General features: G+C 44.2%; 2 protein-coding genes across 7 annotated transcripts in view; one reads left to right on the top strand and one right to left on the bottom strand.

Annotated features, from left to right (window-relative positions):
- The window catches only part of Rad51ap1 (RAD51 associated protein 1), a 31,177-nt gene extending 29,366 nt beyond the window's left edge, over positions 1-1,811 (bottom strand). For all 5 annotated transcript variants that reach the window (XR_009058008.1, XR_009058009.1, XM_057785041.1 and 2 more), the window contains exon 1: positions 1,678-1,811. Coding sequence is in view for 3 of the 5 variants with exons in the window: in XM_057785041.1 (XP_057641024.1) it covers positions 1,678-1,694 (17 nt within the window). In the remaining 2 variants the exon portion in view is untranslated. The remainder of the gene's footprint in view (positions 1-1,677) is intronic.
- A 341-nt stretch (positions 1,812-2,152) lies between these two features.
- Positions 2,153-13,904, top strand: part of C1H12orf4 (chromosome 1 C12orf4 homolog) — a 41,310-nt gene continuing 29,558 nt past the window's right edge. The window contains exons 1-4 of one of the 2 annotated variants that reach the window (XM_057786253.1): positions 2,153-2,284; positions 4,494-4,688; positions 8,801-8,946; positions 10,975-11,156. In XM_057786253.1, coding sequence (XP_057642236.1) covers positions 4,511-4,688; positions 8,801-8,946; positions 10,975-11,156 — 506 coding nt within the window. In that variant the 5' untranslated portion in view covers positions 2,153-2,284; positions 4,494-4,510. Of the gene's footprint in view, positions 2,306-4,493; positions 4,689-8,800; positions 8,947-10,974; positions 11,157-13,904 lie in introns of both variants that reach the window. The other variant, XM_057786245.1, reaches the window with a different exon arrangement.

Below are 13,904 nucleotides of genomic sequence, written 5' to 3'. Positions count from 1 at the left end.
CTCTTCCACTCTTCAGAGCTTAAGAATTTGACAGCTGCATGAAATATGACAGTATCTTTAAAAACGCTGGGATTGAAAATGAGTAAATAAAACCAAAAGTCTCCTAAAAAGTAAGTACACTGAGGTTGAGTTACAACACATGTTCATTCTAATTGGTTCACGGAATACAAACTACCTGTCAGAAAACCGTTACTTTTTAAAATGAGTTTTAATTATGTGTACATGTGTGTGCCTGTGTGCATGTATTGTATGTGAAGGCCGGAAGAGGCACTGATCCCCTGGAGCTGTCTGAAGCGGGTGCAGCAAACTGAGCACTCTTTCAACCAATGAGCCATCGTTCCTGCCCAAAAATGCTCTTTTTAAGAATCTGCGTATGTGGCAATAGAAACTGGTAACTACAGCCATCACAGTGTGCTGCCAGGGCCTCAATTTGCGGTGCCAACAGTCCTATCACCATGGCAGTGCCAAGGACAGAGGCGAGTGTAACAAAAGTGATGGGCTAGGGATGCTCGGCTGTGCCATCCAGATGACCTAACTTCAACTCCTGCAATCCGTGACAAGGTGGAAGGAGAGAGATGACTCCACAGCCATCCACTGACCTCCACAGTCAAGACATGGAATTTGTACCATCATTCCCACCCCTGTCACATACAACACACACACACATCCCATAGCCACGATCTCACAGGCCTGAGGATTTGGGGCACCCTAGAGGCCTGCAGACCACACTGACTGCTACTATCCCAAACAACAGCCTTATCTCTTCGCTATCTGCATGCCAACCCCTTTCAACTCCACCATGTAAGACACGGGAAATCTGGTCCCACCTTCTAAACCACATTATTAGGCTTCCCCGTCTCAGTTAACACAGAGGTCATCCACTATGCAGCTCAGGCACAGTCCACCTGGATTCTTATCTCCATTCCCACTTGTCAGAAGTACCCAGACACACCTGCTCCAGCTTCACACGCACACACCAAATCACAATCTGGTGATCCATCGGCCTTCCTACCACAGCTTCAATGTGTCTCTCAAACGTGGTCAAGCTCAGGGCCTTCACTTCTATTTCCTCTCACGTTTCCCTAGGGGACCGTCTCACTGTTTAACGTAAGACTTTCCCCCTTCCTACTGTTACACTGAGGTGGTTTTTCTGCCCCCGCCATATCTTCCACTAAAGCGTAACCTCCAGTACTTAGCACAGGGCAGGACTAGGTGAATCCAGTCAGTTTATTTTTGCTTGGTTGTGCAGTACTGGGGACTGAACCTAGGGCCTCTCATCACTCCACCACTGGGCCATAGCCTCAGCTAGACTCAGTAATTCTACGGAATGGATAGACGGCCTGGCGCCCCAGCTGCGATCACCGAGAGTAGATGCCAACGTGACAGCCACTACTACACTTGGGAGCTGGAAGGTCTAGTTAAACGGGCCTTTCTGCTTGGGGGTTTGGGGGCCAGGTCTCTCTGGACTAGGCCGGGCCAGCGGGCGACAGCTGCAAAGCGACGCCGAGGGGCGGGAAGCGGGGTCGAGGCCGGCCTCTGCGAGCAGCGGGAGGCTCGCCCCAGAAACTGGCATCCCGTCCACCCGCTGCCCTCCAGCCGACCCGGTCGTCTCCTTCAGCCCTGGGTGACACTGGCCGCCAGCGACTCCCGCCCCGAGGGACGTCACCAACTACTCACCTGCTAGGGCGCACCATGGTGCTCTTCCTCACCCTAGAGCTGCAGCGTTCGGGCGCAGGAGAGCGGCGCTGGCGGTTTCAATTCCCGCCCAAAACCAGACATCGCGCCCCACCCCCGCGGCTCCAGTCCGCCAATCAGCGCTCGCCTGCCCGAGGCGGCGCCTGCGTGTTGAGAAGAGCGCGCCTGCGCTCACACACCTTTTCCTGTGCCCGCCTTTCCGGATCCCGTCGGCCCGGACCCAGGGTTGGTTTCGCCACTGCACTTTCGTCACCGCGGCGATTTGGTACCGACTCTAAAGTAGAGTATAAAAGTAGTAACACTCTTCCAACTTTTATAACGACTAAGGAGGAATAGAATAAAGGGGCTCTTGTGTCGTAGTTTTCCTTGGGGTTTGAGAAAAGGGGAGAAGAGGATAGCGAATCTGCCGAAGAGAATCCTCTGGCTGTAAAAACAAGCAAGAAGTCAGCTGATTTATTGGGCAGTTCGTCGTTGACAGCTCCAAGTGCGCTCTGACTTCTGAAGAAAGGGGTGAGCCCATGCCAACCGCGAAGAAGTCCCTTCGCCGTGGAGGTCCCAGTGAAATTGCAGGCTTAAGGAAACCGAGGAGGTTTGCTGGCGACTATTTAAAGTGCGGGAGTGCAGCTTGGCGTTGACAGTTTAGTCTGTGCGGAAAACTAACTTTTTAGGTTGCATACTGGTATGGCAGGGTGTAGGCACACCCAGAGAAGGATCCGGAGATGGAAACTGGGTTAAGATTAATTTATCCAGTGAGCAATGGACTCTCACAGGCAAATTAATAACATGAAGATATGTCTTTTTATTGTTTGTGTTCTGTTCTTTCCCTCACCTTCCCATACCCACCTCCCATCCCTACTAACTTCCCCATCCCTTTTAACCACCACATCCATACCGGTGCACTTTCCAGATTCATGGAATTTTTGGTTTGGTTTTGTGACCCCGTTAACTTAACCAGACCGGCTGTGTGAGCATTGGGATGCAACTACTCGTTGGAACCGGGTGGGCGCACTAGTGGACACAACTGAAGAGGATGTCTCCCCGTTCCCCGAATCCGTCCTTAGTAAGGCGCGGGGCCCCTCTGAGTCCTCCCTTAGCTGCTGAGGGGCCTGTTCTTATGCAGACCCAGGGCAGGCATCTGAAGCCGCAGTGAGTTTATCACCGCAATGGCAGGGTCTTGCCCAGACATTGGCTCTTTGTCGTTTCTCCCTCTACCTTCTGACTCTTCTATTTTTCCACTCCCTCTGCTAGAGTTTTCCTTGAGCCTTCAGAACGGGTGCTATAAATGTCTTGTTTGGGGCTGAGCGCTCATCCATCACTTCTCAGCACCGTGAGTCTCTGCATTCACTACTGTTCACTGGAAAGAGACCCTTCTCTGTTTAGGGCTGAGAGTAGCATTACCTATGGTTATCAGTATTTAGACGGTGGTTTGCCACAGTCAGTTTTACTGAACAATGGTATTTAGGTTCCTTCTAGGGCCTATGAACTGTGGGCTTTTGACCAGGATTACAGAACCAGACTTGGATTTGCTCCCATGGAGCCAACCTCAAATCCAGTCAGAGCAAATTGGGTACTCTCACGACAGGTGGGCACATCTCACCTGGCAGGTTAATATAGTCCACAGCTGGATAAGACCATTAATAACATTTCTGCACAGCAGCCTGCATCATATCTTCCAGGACACACTCTCTCTCTCTCTCTCTCTCTCTCTCTCTCTCTCTCTCTCTCTCTCTCTCTCACACACACACACACACACACACACACACACTTTAAAAAAAAAAAGCAAGTGTACATGATTTAGATAGAGAACAGTGTTAGAACTGCTTACCTAGCAATAGGAAGCATAGCTGGGAGGCTGATGAGTACATCTTTAAGGGATGTTTATTCTTATTCTCTTTACTACGTTTCCTCTGAATAGTGTCCAGCCTGCCTTGTGGCTGGCACAGTGTATGGTCTGTTTTCCTGTATGTGTGCTTCCTACCTGGTGAATTTTCCTGTGTTCTCTTCCCCCTTGTCCTGTCGCACTTCACAACCACCATACCTAACATCTTCAAGATTCTACCGGGTCGCTGTTGTGTTTGGCTCCTTTGCCAGTTCCATAAGCTCCACACCTGCACCCCCACCCCGTGTCTCTTCCTTTTTTTTTTTTTTTGGTTTTTCGAGACAGGGTTTCTCTGTGGTTTTGGAGCCTGTCCTGGAACTAGCTCTTGTAGACCAGGCTGGTTTCGAACTCACAGAGATCCGCCTGCCTCTGCCTCCCGAGTGCTGGGATTAAAGGCGTGCGCCACCACCGCCCGGCTCCCCGTGTCTCTTCCTAAGGATCCTCTTGCTCCCATCTCCGTGCCTTCCCTTGGATTAAGTATTTTTTTATTCCTGCCTAGCATATCGGTGCCCTGAAAATAACTTTAAAATAACTTTTCATTTTAAAAGAGGAAGAAGAAGCATTTTATTTTTGTCACGAAGAATCAGTGTGCAGGAATAACAAGAATAACTAGAATAGTCTGCTTGTGGTGGTGCACACCTATAATCTCAGCACTTGGGGGTTGGGGGCCACTGAGGCAGGAAGATTAAATGTTTGAAGTTAGCCTGGGCTACATAGTGAGTCCTAAGCTATCCTGGGCTGCACAGGGAGAGCGTGTCTAAAATGAAATGGAAGTTAAGTAGAAATTGGAATAGTTGGTTCATAATCGCATGGGCACAGTGTCTGCGTCCTGCTGGGCTGTGTCTTAGAGTATGGCAGCAATAGTGAAACTTGTTTCCTATGGACGTTGGCTCATGACTTTGTTTTGTTCGTTCTATAGAAATCTCGCTGAAGAATATGAAGAAAAACCGAGAAAGATTCGACAACAAGGAAAGAGAATTCGTGTACAAATTCAAGGTGGGAAATGAGCGCTTCGAACTGAGAGTGCCCCTCAGGTTTCCCGTGGACGAGAATGCCAGCCATTTGCACGGACGTCTGATGCTGCTGCACAATCTGCCCTGCTTCATAGAGAGCGGTGAGCCTGGTCTTCTGTGCTCCTTAGTCGCTGTCATTGGAAGTTTCTCACTAGATCACAGGTTCTTGAACTTGGCATGGGACCTGTGGGATTGCACAACTGAATGTTAGGATCCTAAAAAATATGGCAACAGGAGGAGGTTCTCAAACACAAGGGACTGAAAATTCATTCAAAATCAGATGTATGCACTCATGGTGCATACAGCATGCACACTGTGCTGCTGATGCCACTGCGGTCTGCATCTCCAGTGAGTGCTGCCCACAGCATCCTGGCTCCAAGCTGAGACTGCTGTTAGGAACTGCAGTGTGTTTGCTGTATGTACAGTTTTCTGTTCTTGTATAAATAATGGTTTAATTGTGAAAAGCTAAGAGTTTAGGATTCTCCTCTCTTTATTCCTAACACCGAAGCTTTAAGTTATTATGTCTTTAGATTGTATTGTGCTGGGATCTTTGAGGGATTTTTGTTTTGTTTTATTTTGGTTTTTTGAGACAGGGTTTCTCTGTAACAGTCCTGGCTGTCCCAGAATTCGCTTTGTAGACCAGGCTGGCGTCGAACTCAAAGAGATCCACCTGCCTCTGCCTCCAGAGTGCTGAGATTAAAGGCTTGCACCACCACTGTCTAGCTAGAATGTTTGAGTTTTGAAACAATTTTATTATATTTATTTATTATTTTTTGTGGATGCAGAGCAATGTGTGCCCCAAAGTCTGTGAAGATAGACTGTTTGCAGAGTTGGTTCTTTTGTTCCACCATGTGGGTTCTGGGATCTAAAGCTTCTTTACCTGCTGAGACATCTCTTTGGCTCCCGAATATTTAATTTTCAAAATTGCTGCTTTAGTTGCTGACTTTAGTTTTATAAAAATTAGTTTAATAAATTTTGATATGAAATTCAGACAGAATTGCAGTTTCTGAAATGCCCTTAAACATGTGTTTGCCATTTTATACTACATGTTCATGAAAAACAGCCTTCTTGTTATTGACAAGTCTGAAATCAAGATAAAAAATATTAAAGATATTCTAAATCCTGTAGTTTAACTCTTCAGTCAAGATTTAATTGTTTGTGTAAAAATGAACAAGTCCGTCCATTTCATTAGTACACACCTTTGTTTTACTCTTTGTGTGTATGTATGTGGGGTGTGTATATATGTGTCATGGGGTGTGTGTATGTGTGGGGGAATGTGTGTATGTGTATGAGGTGTGTATGTGTATGGGGTGTGTGTATGCATGTGGGATGTGTGTATGTATAGGGGTAGGAGTGGATATGTGTATGTATGGGGGGTGTATGTATAGGGTGTGTGTACGTGTGTGGGGTGTGTGTTCATGTATGGGGTGTGTGTATGTATGGGGTGTGTGTATGTATATGAGGTGTGTATATGTGTGGTGTGTGTGTATGGGGGGTGTATATGTGTGTGGGGTGTGTGTATGTGTATGTATGGAGTATGTGTATGTGTGTGGGGTGTGTGTATGTATATGGGGTGTGTGTATGTGTGGGGTGTGTATGTATATGGGGTGTGTGTATGTGTGGGGGTGTGTGTATGTGTATGGGGTATGTGTATGTATGGGGGTATGTATGTGGGGGGTATATGTGTGGGGGGGTGTAGTGTGTGTGTGTTGGTGTGTATGTGTGTGGGAGTGTGTATGTCTGGGGGATGTGGGGGGTTGTTGGGTGTAGGGTATGGGTGTGTAGGGTTGTGTAGGGGTGTGTGTATGTGTATGGGGTGATTGGATGTGGGGTATAGGTGTGTGAGGTGGATGTGGAAATATGTGTGGCTGTATGTGTGTGAGGTGTGTGTGGGTATGTGTGGGTGTATGTTGAGGTGGACAGTGAGTGTCAGGTCTTCCTCTATTGTTGTCTACCTTTTCATTTTTTTTTTTTTTGATGAAGGGTCTTTCACTGGCCTTGGACTCACCAATTCAGCAATATTTGCTGGTTAGTGAGCCCCAGGGATCCAGCCCTCCAGTCTCTCCTCCCCAGCACAGGAATTATAGGCTCACACTGCTGTGCCCAACATTTTCCATACGCCCTTGAGATTGAAATCATACTTACATGGCAAGCACTTTATTCACTGAGTTATTTCCCCAGCCTTTAATCTGCAGTGAAAAGTGGATTTATATACACCACGGTAACAAATTTCTTTATGGTTTTAAACAGTAAATGTTTGATTTGTATACCTATTGTCTTAGTTAGGTCTATACTGCTGTGGTAAAGATCATGACCAAAGGGCTACAGTAGCCATCGTCCATCATCAGGGAAGTCAGGGCAGGAATTCAAGGCAAGAGCCTGGAGTGAGGAAGTAAAGCTGAGGTCATGGAGGAACACTGCTTGCTGGCTTGTTCTCCATGGCTTGCACAGCCTGCTTTCTTACAGTACCCAGGACCACCAGCCCAGGGGTGATACTGTGCATAGTGGGCTAGGCCTCCCACATCAGTCATTAAACAAGAAAATGCTTCACAGGCCAATCTACATCTGATCTTATGGAGACATTTTCTCATTTGAGGGTCTCTCTTGGATGACTGATATGTCAAGTTAGCAAATCCAACCAGAATCTAAATATGTGAGTCATGTAAAACTTACTGTGGTGAGTAGTGAGTTATGAGTGAAAAAGTTTAAGAAGCCCTGTGTAGAACACACAACAGAATATATGAGTTAAGCTTCAAGAAGAAAAACTGTTTGCCAGCACTTTTGGAACTTTTGTTTGTACTGTAGTTGTTTATGAAGTAATTTAGTATCTGAATTAGTTGGCATAATAAAAATTAGCTACAGTGCTTAACCTCTGAGTTTGGTTGTGGAGGTTTGCCAGATGTCTCAGCATCACTTGCATGGTGGAGCTTTGGTTCTAAACTTAGTCTCTCTTTTCCTTTGCTCATGGTTTTGAGGCACTAAGGGACAGAAGGGCACCTGCTGCTGAACAACCTTTGTCTGTCTGGCTTACATAGTTTTCTGTCTGAAGTTATTTTGAAAGGGCCATGACCTTTTTCACAACTGGGAAACTTTCAAACAGAGGACTATTGGGTCCTCAAATGGGGTCGTTGGGTGCTTGGATTATTGTTAAAACGTGATTTGTGCCGGGCGGTGGTGGCGCACGCCTTTAATCCCAGCACTTGGGAGGCAGAGGCAGGCGGATCTCTGTGAGTTCGAGACCAGCCTGGTCTACAAGAGCTAGTTCCAGGACAGGCTCCAAAACCACAGAGAAACCCTGTCTCAAAAAAACCAAAAAAACAAACAAACAAACAAACAAAAAAACGTGACTCGTGAATGAAGCTGTGTGGAGAATTCTGAGACCTTGTGAGAAAACGCCAAGGAAACAACAATCGTGTGACCCCAGTTTCTTCAAAACACAGAACTGTTCCTGGATTGTGTTTTGTGCTCCTCCCAGGTGTGGCAGATAGGAGTGAGTTTACTTCGGCTGTTGATATCATATACATCTTTTAGCAAGCACGTTTTTGTTACATGTGACTTGTCTTGTGATGGTACACTTTACTCAGGCGACTCTTCTTAATCCTCGGCGTATAAATTGTCTGATGCTCTGAATAAGTTGACTATTGCATGAGACTTTAATCTGCCCCATTTTTAGGCCCCGTTGTCCCAGGGTCACCTAGACTGGTAAACAGCTAAGGGAAGCTAGAAGCATTCTATCACTGTCATCATATAAACTATCAACCAGGACACAGAAAGGGTAGTTCTCAGAAGGTTGTCCCATCCTAGACAAAAGGTATCACTGGGAACTTTTAAGGTTGGAAGAAATATGAATTATGGCTTTTCAAGTTTTTAAAAAATTACATATTTATTGGTAGACAGAAGTTTCTGTCCTGCCTGGTCCCGCAGGAACCAAAGAAACACACAGAGGTTTATATTAATTATAAACTGGGACTGGGTAGGACAGAAACTTCTGTCTACATTTATTCATTTTGTTTATATGCATCTGTGTGTGTGTGTGTGTGTGCGCGCGCGTGCTCATATCATGGCACGTGTGTGGCAGTCAAAAGACAGCTTTCAGGAGAGTCAGCTCTCTGCATCCATCATATGGGCCTAGGGACCAAACTCAGTTCATTTGGATGTATGTCCCCTACTGTGTACATCTTGCTGAAGATGGCATTTGTTATCCCTTGAACAGACTTAAAAGAAGCTCTGAGCCGATTTGTAGAAGAAGAATCCCTTAGAGACCATGACAGAGAGGCTGAAGCATCCTTGGATGCTGTTAAATCAGGTGAAGTGGATCTGCACCAGCTGGCAAGTGCATGGGCCAAAGCTTACGCTGAGGTAAGACAGAGGTCACAGTATATATTTCAAAAATATTTCAGACTTTAGGAGGATGTTTTAATTGCTGAAGTCATATAAACAAAGTGTAGAACCCATTTTTTTTTTTTTGCAAACCAGTAATACACATTATATGTTGTTGTTTCTGTGTTTACATGCTATTGGCAATATGAGTCCTACGGCAGAGTATTTGTGTGTGTGTGTGTGTGTGTGTGTGTGTGTTGCTTGTGCCATCAAGCACTTGTGGAAGTCAGAGAACAATTTAGGGGAAATGGTTCTCTCCTTCCACCATGCAGGTCCCAGAGATTGAACCCAGATGGTTATGCTTGGTGACAAGAACCTTTACCCGATGAACTATTTCTCAGTCCCAACACCATTTTTTTTAATGAAATGAATTTTTTTAATAAAATATGTTTGTAATCGTACCTTTGGAAACATGAAGCAACTTTATCCTACATATTTATTGGAGCATATTTACATTCCTTTACAACGTTTGCATGTTTACATTACTCTTTTTGAAGTTCAAGTTGAGCTGATGCCTTGAATCTCATCTGATAGCCTAAGCAAGCCATCCAAGCTCATGTCATTCTCAGGTCTGGGTGCTCCTGTTTTCTCCTTTGTCTTTGTCATTGTTTCTCTGTAGGGTTGCAACTAATATGGCCTATTTCATAAAGACCAAGATGTCACACACATTATTATTTTATTTACTAACCAATGAATCTTTTTAGAGTATGTTTTCTTCTGATTATAGATTAATTTACACAAGTTATATTTATTGTGCTGGATAGTTTTATGTTCACTTGCTTTATAAGCTAAAGTCATCTGAGAAGAGGGAACCTCAATTAAGAAAAGGCCTCCATAAGATCTGGCTATAGACAAGGCATTTTCTTTGGGGGGAGAATCCAGCCCCTTGTGAGTGGTGCCTTTCCTGGCCTTGTGGTCTATAAGAAAGCAGGCTGAGCAAGCAAGCCATGAAGAGCAGGCCAGTAAGCAGCACCCCCCCCCCATGACCTCTGCATCAGCCCCTGCCTCCAGGTTTCTGCCCTCAGTTCTTTTGATAATGAACTGTTTTATGAAACTGTAAGTGAAATAAACCCTTTCCTGCCCAAGTTGCTTAGTTCTTGGTGTTTCATCACAGCCTTAGTAAACTTAAGACATTTATAATACATTCAAATACAGCTTAAGTTAGTAGTTGTGAGAAGTTCCTCTGTCCTGGCATAGCTACCATTAGTTTTCTTGCTCATCCCTTTGTGCAGACACACATGTGCATTGTGTGTGGAAATGGAGTCATGGCATACTGACTTTCTTTACCATTGTGGGCACTTTCGTCCCTTGCTCTGTAGGAAAATTGTCAGAGCCCATGTGGGTCCAACACAGATTCCCTAACCCGGCTGGAACGGAGTCGCGAGGAATAAAACTGACACAGATTACATGGTCATCCTGGAAAAAGCCAGAGTTACTCTTTATTCTCCAAACATCTTATAAACCACCCTGAATCGAGTGGGGGGAAAACACATTAGGCTGTGTCCTAGGCAACCAGGTGCCTGGGCTTAAGTCATGTCTGCATCTAGCAGTCAGGTAGGCCATGAATTAGCATCTCTATAAGACATCCTCCAAATTACAAAGGAAGGGAAGCACCAAACCTCTAAACTATTAAGTCATCAGCTTCGGTCAACATCTCTTCTCAGGTAATCTACATTCTAACAAAAGAAACTAGGAGCAGCACATCCTGGCTTTTGTTAAGACAGAGACAGCTTGTCTGCAGAGCTATATGACCAGCTCGACCGGGCTAATGGCTTCTGTGCCAAATTGAAATATGGGCCCACAGAAAATCTCATTCATCCCCCTAGATTCCATCTCTCTATTCTTTTTTGTATTCAGACAATCCTACAGTAACATCTACATGTGTGTAAATGCGGCTCTCCATGTCCCTGTCTGGTTGCAAAACCACAGTCATGAAATCCATTCTTCTCTAGTAGCATGTTAAGCAGTGATGCCCTGGTGTGACTGAATGTGTGTGTTATTTCACAGACCACCTTAGAGCATGCGAGGCCTGAGGAGCCTAACTGGGATGAAGACTTTGCAGATGTGTACCATGACCTGATCCATTCCCCAGCCTCAGAAACGCTCCTGAATCTGGAACATAATTACTTTGTTAGCATCTCAGAACTGATTGGTGAAAGAGATGTGGAGCTGAAAAAATTGCGAGAGAGGTACTGCTCGTTTCTCGGGTTATTGTAATTAAATGCTACATTGTGAAATATAATAGCCTGTAGCACAGCCTGCTTGCACTATCATAAAATTGAAATACCAAGCAAAATGCTTGGAATGAGCTGTCTGCTTTGATCTTTACCACCGCCCTACAATTAGTATCTCCATTTTGCAGGTGAGAAAACCTGGGCTTACAGTAGTTTAGGCAAGATGTGACTTCACAACTATTAGCCACTCCCCTTGTTCTGTCCCTGCTCAGCCTCCTCTGGGTTGCCTTTCTCTGGGTCATGGTGTCTTTCAATTATCTTGTAAGCTTCCCACATTAGGAAGAAAATAGAAATAACCATAGCATTGCCCCAAGAGATTTTAATCAGATTTCAATTCTGTATAGTCTTCCTAAGACAGCACACGAACTGTGCTTTCTGGGATGCACGTTCCAGAGTGAGTAAAAAGCTGCCAGCATATTTATGTTAACATGTGGCTTTCCAGGCTGCACCCTCCAGTCCTGTAGACTGTGGTGTAAATCAGCATGTTCTCCTACATAGTCCATTTTGATTTAGCACATTATTTATTACCTTAAGAACATTTATTTAAGACTATGGGTATACATGACACCAAGATGAATTTTAGTATTACTGGTGTACAGTGGTTCTTGTTGTGGAAGCTTAAGACCAAATCACACTTGATTTTTGTGACTGGTTTAATATTAATACTAAAGAAGTCAACTTAAAACGAGATGCTATGTGCTCCTGTTTCTCATTAGCCTCACAGTAGCAAACATTAAGACTTACAGTATGTGAACAATATTTTTTTTGCTTTGTTTTGTTTTTTGAAATAAGGTTTCTCTGTAGCTTTGGAGCCTGCTCTGGACCTAGCTCTTGTAGACCAGGTTGGCCTCGAACTCCTAGAGATCCACGTGAATAATATTTTTTATTTTAAGGGTTATTATAGTTAAGAGAAATTGAAATACAAAATAATCAAAGATGGATTTCTTTTCTTTCATGATGATGAACAATGAACCCGGCTTTGAGCCTCGTGTGTCTAAGGATTCAGCCAACTGTCAATCAAAAACATGCAAGAAAAAAAGAGTCATGCATATTCTGAACATTCTTGAGCTTTAAATCTTGTAGTTATTCCTAAGAAACAATATAACACCTACTTGCATTGCACTATTGTTGTAAGCAGTCTACAGATAAATTAACACGTGCTGGAGGGTGCACATAGGTTGTATGCGCATGCTCTGCCTGGGACCAGTGCCCAGAGTTATCATACCTGGTATTCTGATGGTCTACAGTTAGCATTTATCTGAAGCAGATAGACTTTCCTTTGAAGCCGGGCGGTGGTAGTGCACGCCTTTAATCCCAGCACTCGGGAGGCAGAGGCAGGCGGATCTCTGTGAGTTTGAGGCCAGCCTGGTCTACAAGAGCTAGTTCCAGGACAGGCACCAAAAACTTCAGAGAAACCCTGTCTCGAAAAATCCAAAAAATATAGGCAGTCTCTTAAGCCATTAATTATATGACAAACTCCTTGCATTTTGGGTATATACAGGGTAACATAAATGTTCATGAAATTTTCTTTGTTTAATTCTTTGCTTTTTTATTATGAGAAATTTGCTGCTTTTGGGAAACCATATTCTAGATAGTTCTTTAAACTTTAGAAGAAATGGCAATAATACTTTTTATCCACTAGAGGGAACACTTGTAAAATATTAACACAAATATGTATCTAAGTTTTTAGTAGACATTTTTGTTTCTAAATTAAAAAACTCTCTTATATGCATAATCTTCACCTGATGCCTTGTGCTTTCTAATATTAAAGACCAGGAGTGTGGGTGCACACCTGTAATCCCAGTTCTCAAGAGGCAGAGGCACAAGGCCACCAGGGCTACATAGTGAAACCTTGTCTCAAAAAGTCAAACAAAAAAGTTTATGAAATCATCTGCATTGTATATAGTGAAGTGGGAGCTGAACGATAGTGAATGAATGGTACAGAAGATGTTGAAGTGTTCATATGTATACATTGTATGAGTTTCATTTTTTATATGCATCTGTCCTCCTTAATGTTATGACTAATAATTGTGGGAGCTGCAGGCTGCGTTCCTGCCACCCAGCTCCCGGCCGCCTGGCTAGCTTATGCCCCGAAATAACAACACACAAACTGTATCCTTTTAAACACTGCCTGGCCCATTATATCTAGCCTCTTCTAGGCTAATTCTCATGTATTAATTTAGCCCATTTCTAATAATCTGCAAAGCACCACTAGGTGCGCTTACCAGGAAAGATTCAGCATGTCTGACCTGGCGGCTGGCTGCATCGCATCTGGCTCTGAGAGGAGCTGCCCTTCATTTGAGTTCACTTCCTCTTCCTCCCAGCATTCTGTTCTGTTTACTCTGCCTATCTAAATTCTGCCCTATCAGATGGGCCAAGGCAGTTTCTTTATTGACCAATGACATCCCACATCATTTCCCCTTTTTCTGTTAAAAAAGGAAGGCTTTAACTTTAACATAGCAAAATTACACATAACAAAATAGTTATCAAGTAAAAATTACAATATTTATATCTATTTTATCTTTATCATAACTAAGGAAAACTATAACTAACTATATATTCTTCAACTCCATCAAAGACTCGAGAAAGATACAAAATTACCTAAGCAAACAAGAAATAAGCAACTTTCAAAACTCTAGAAATGACAGAGACATCTCGCTTCCTGGACAGTCACCCAAAGTTCCTCTGTACCGTTGGGGCATC

The sequence above is a fragment of the Chionomys nivalis genome, chromosome 1, assembly GCF_950005125.1.
Source record: "Chionomys nivalis chromosome 1, mChiNiv1.1, whole genome shotgun sequence".
Taxonomy (NCBI): Eukaryota; Metazoa; Chordata; class Mammalia; order Rodentia; family Cricetidae; genus Chionomys; species Chionomys nivalis.
Note: the sequence above shows the minus strand (reverse complement) of the source record. Positions and strands in the feature narration are given on the sequence as shown.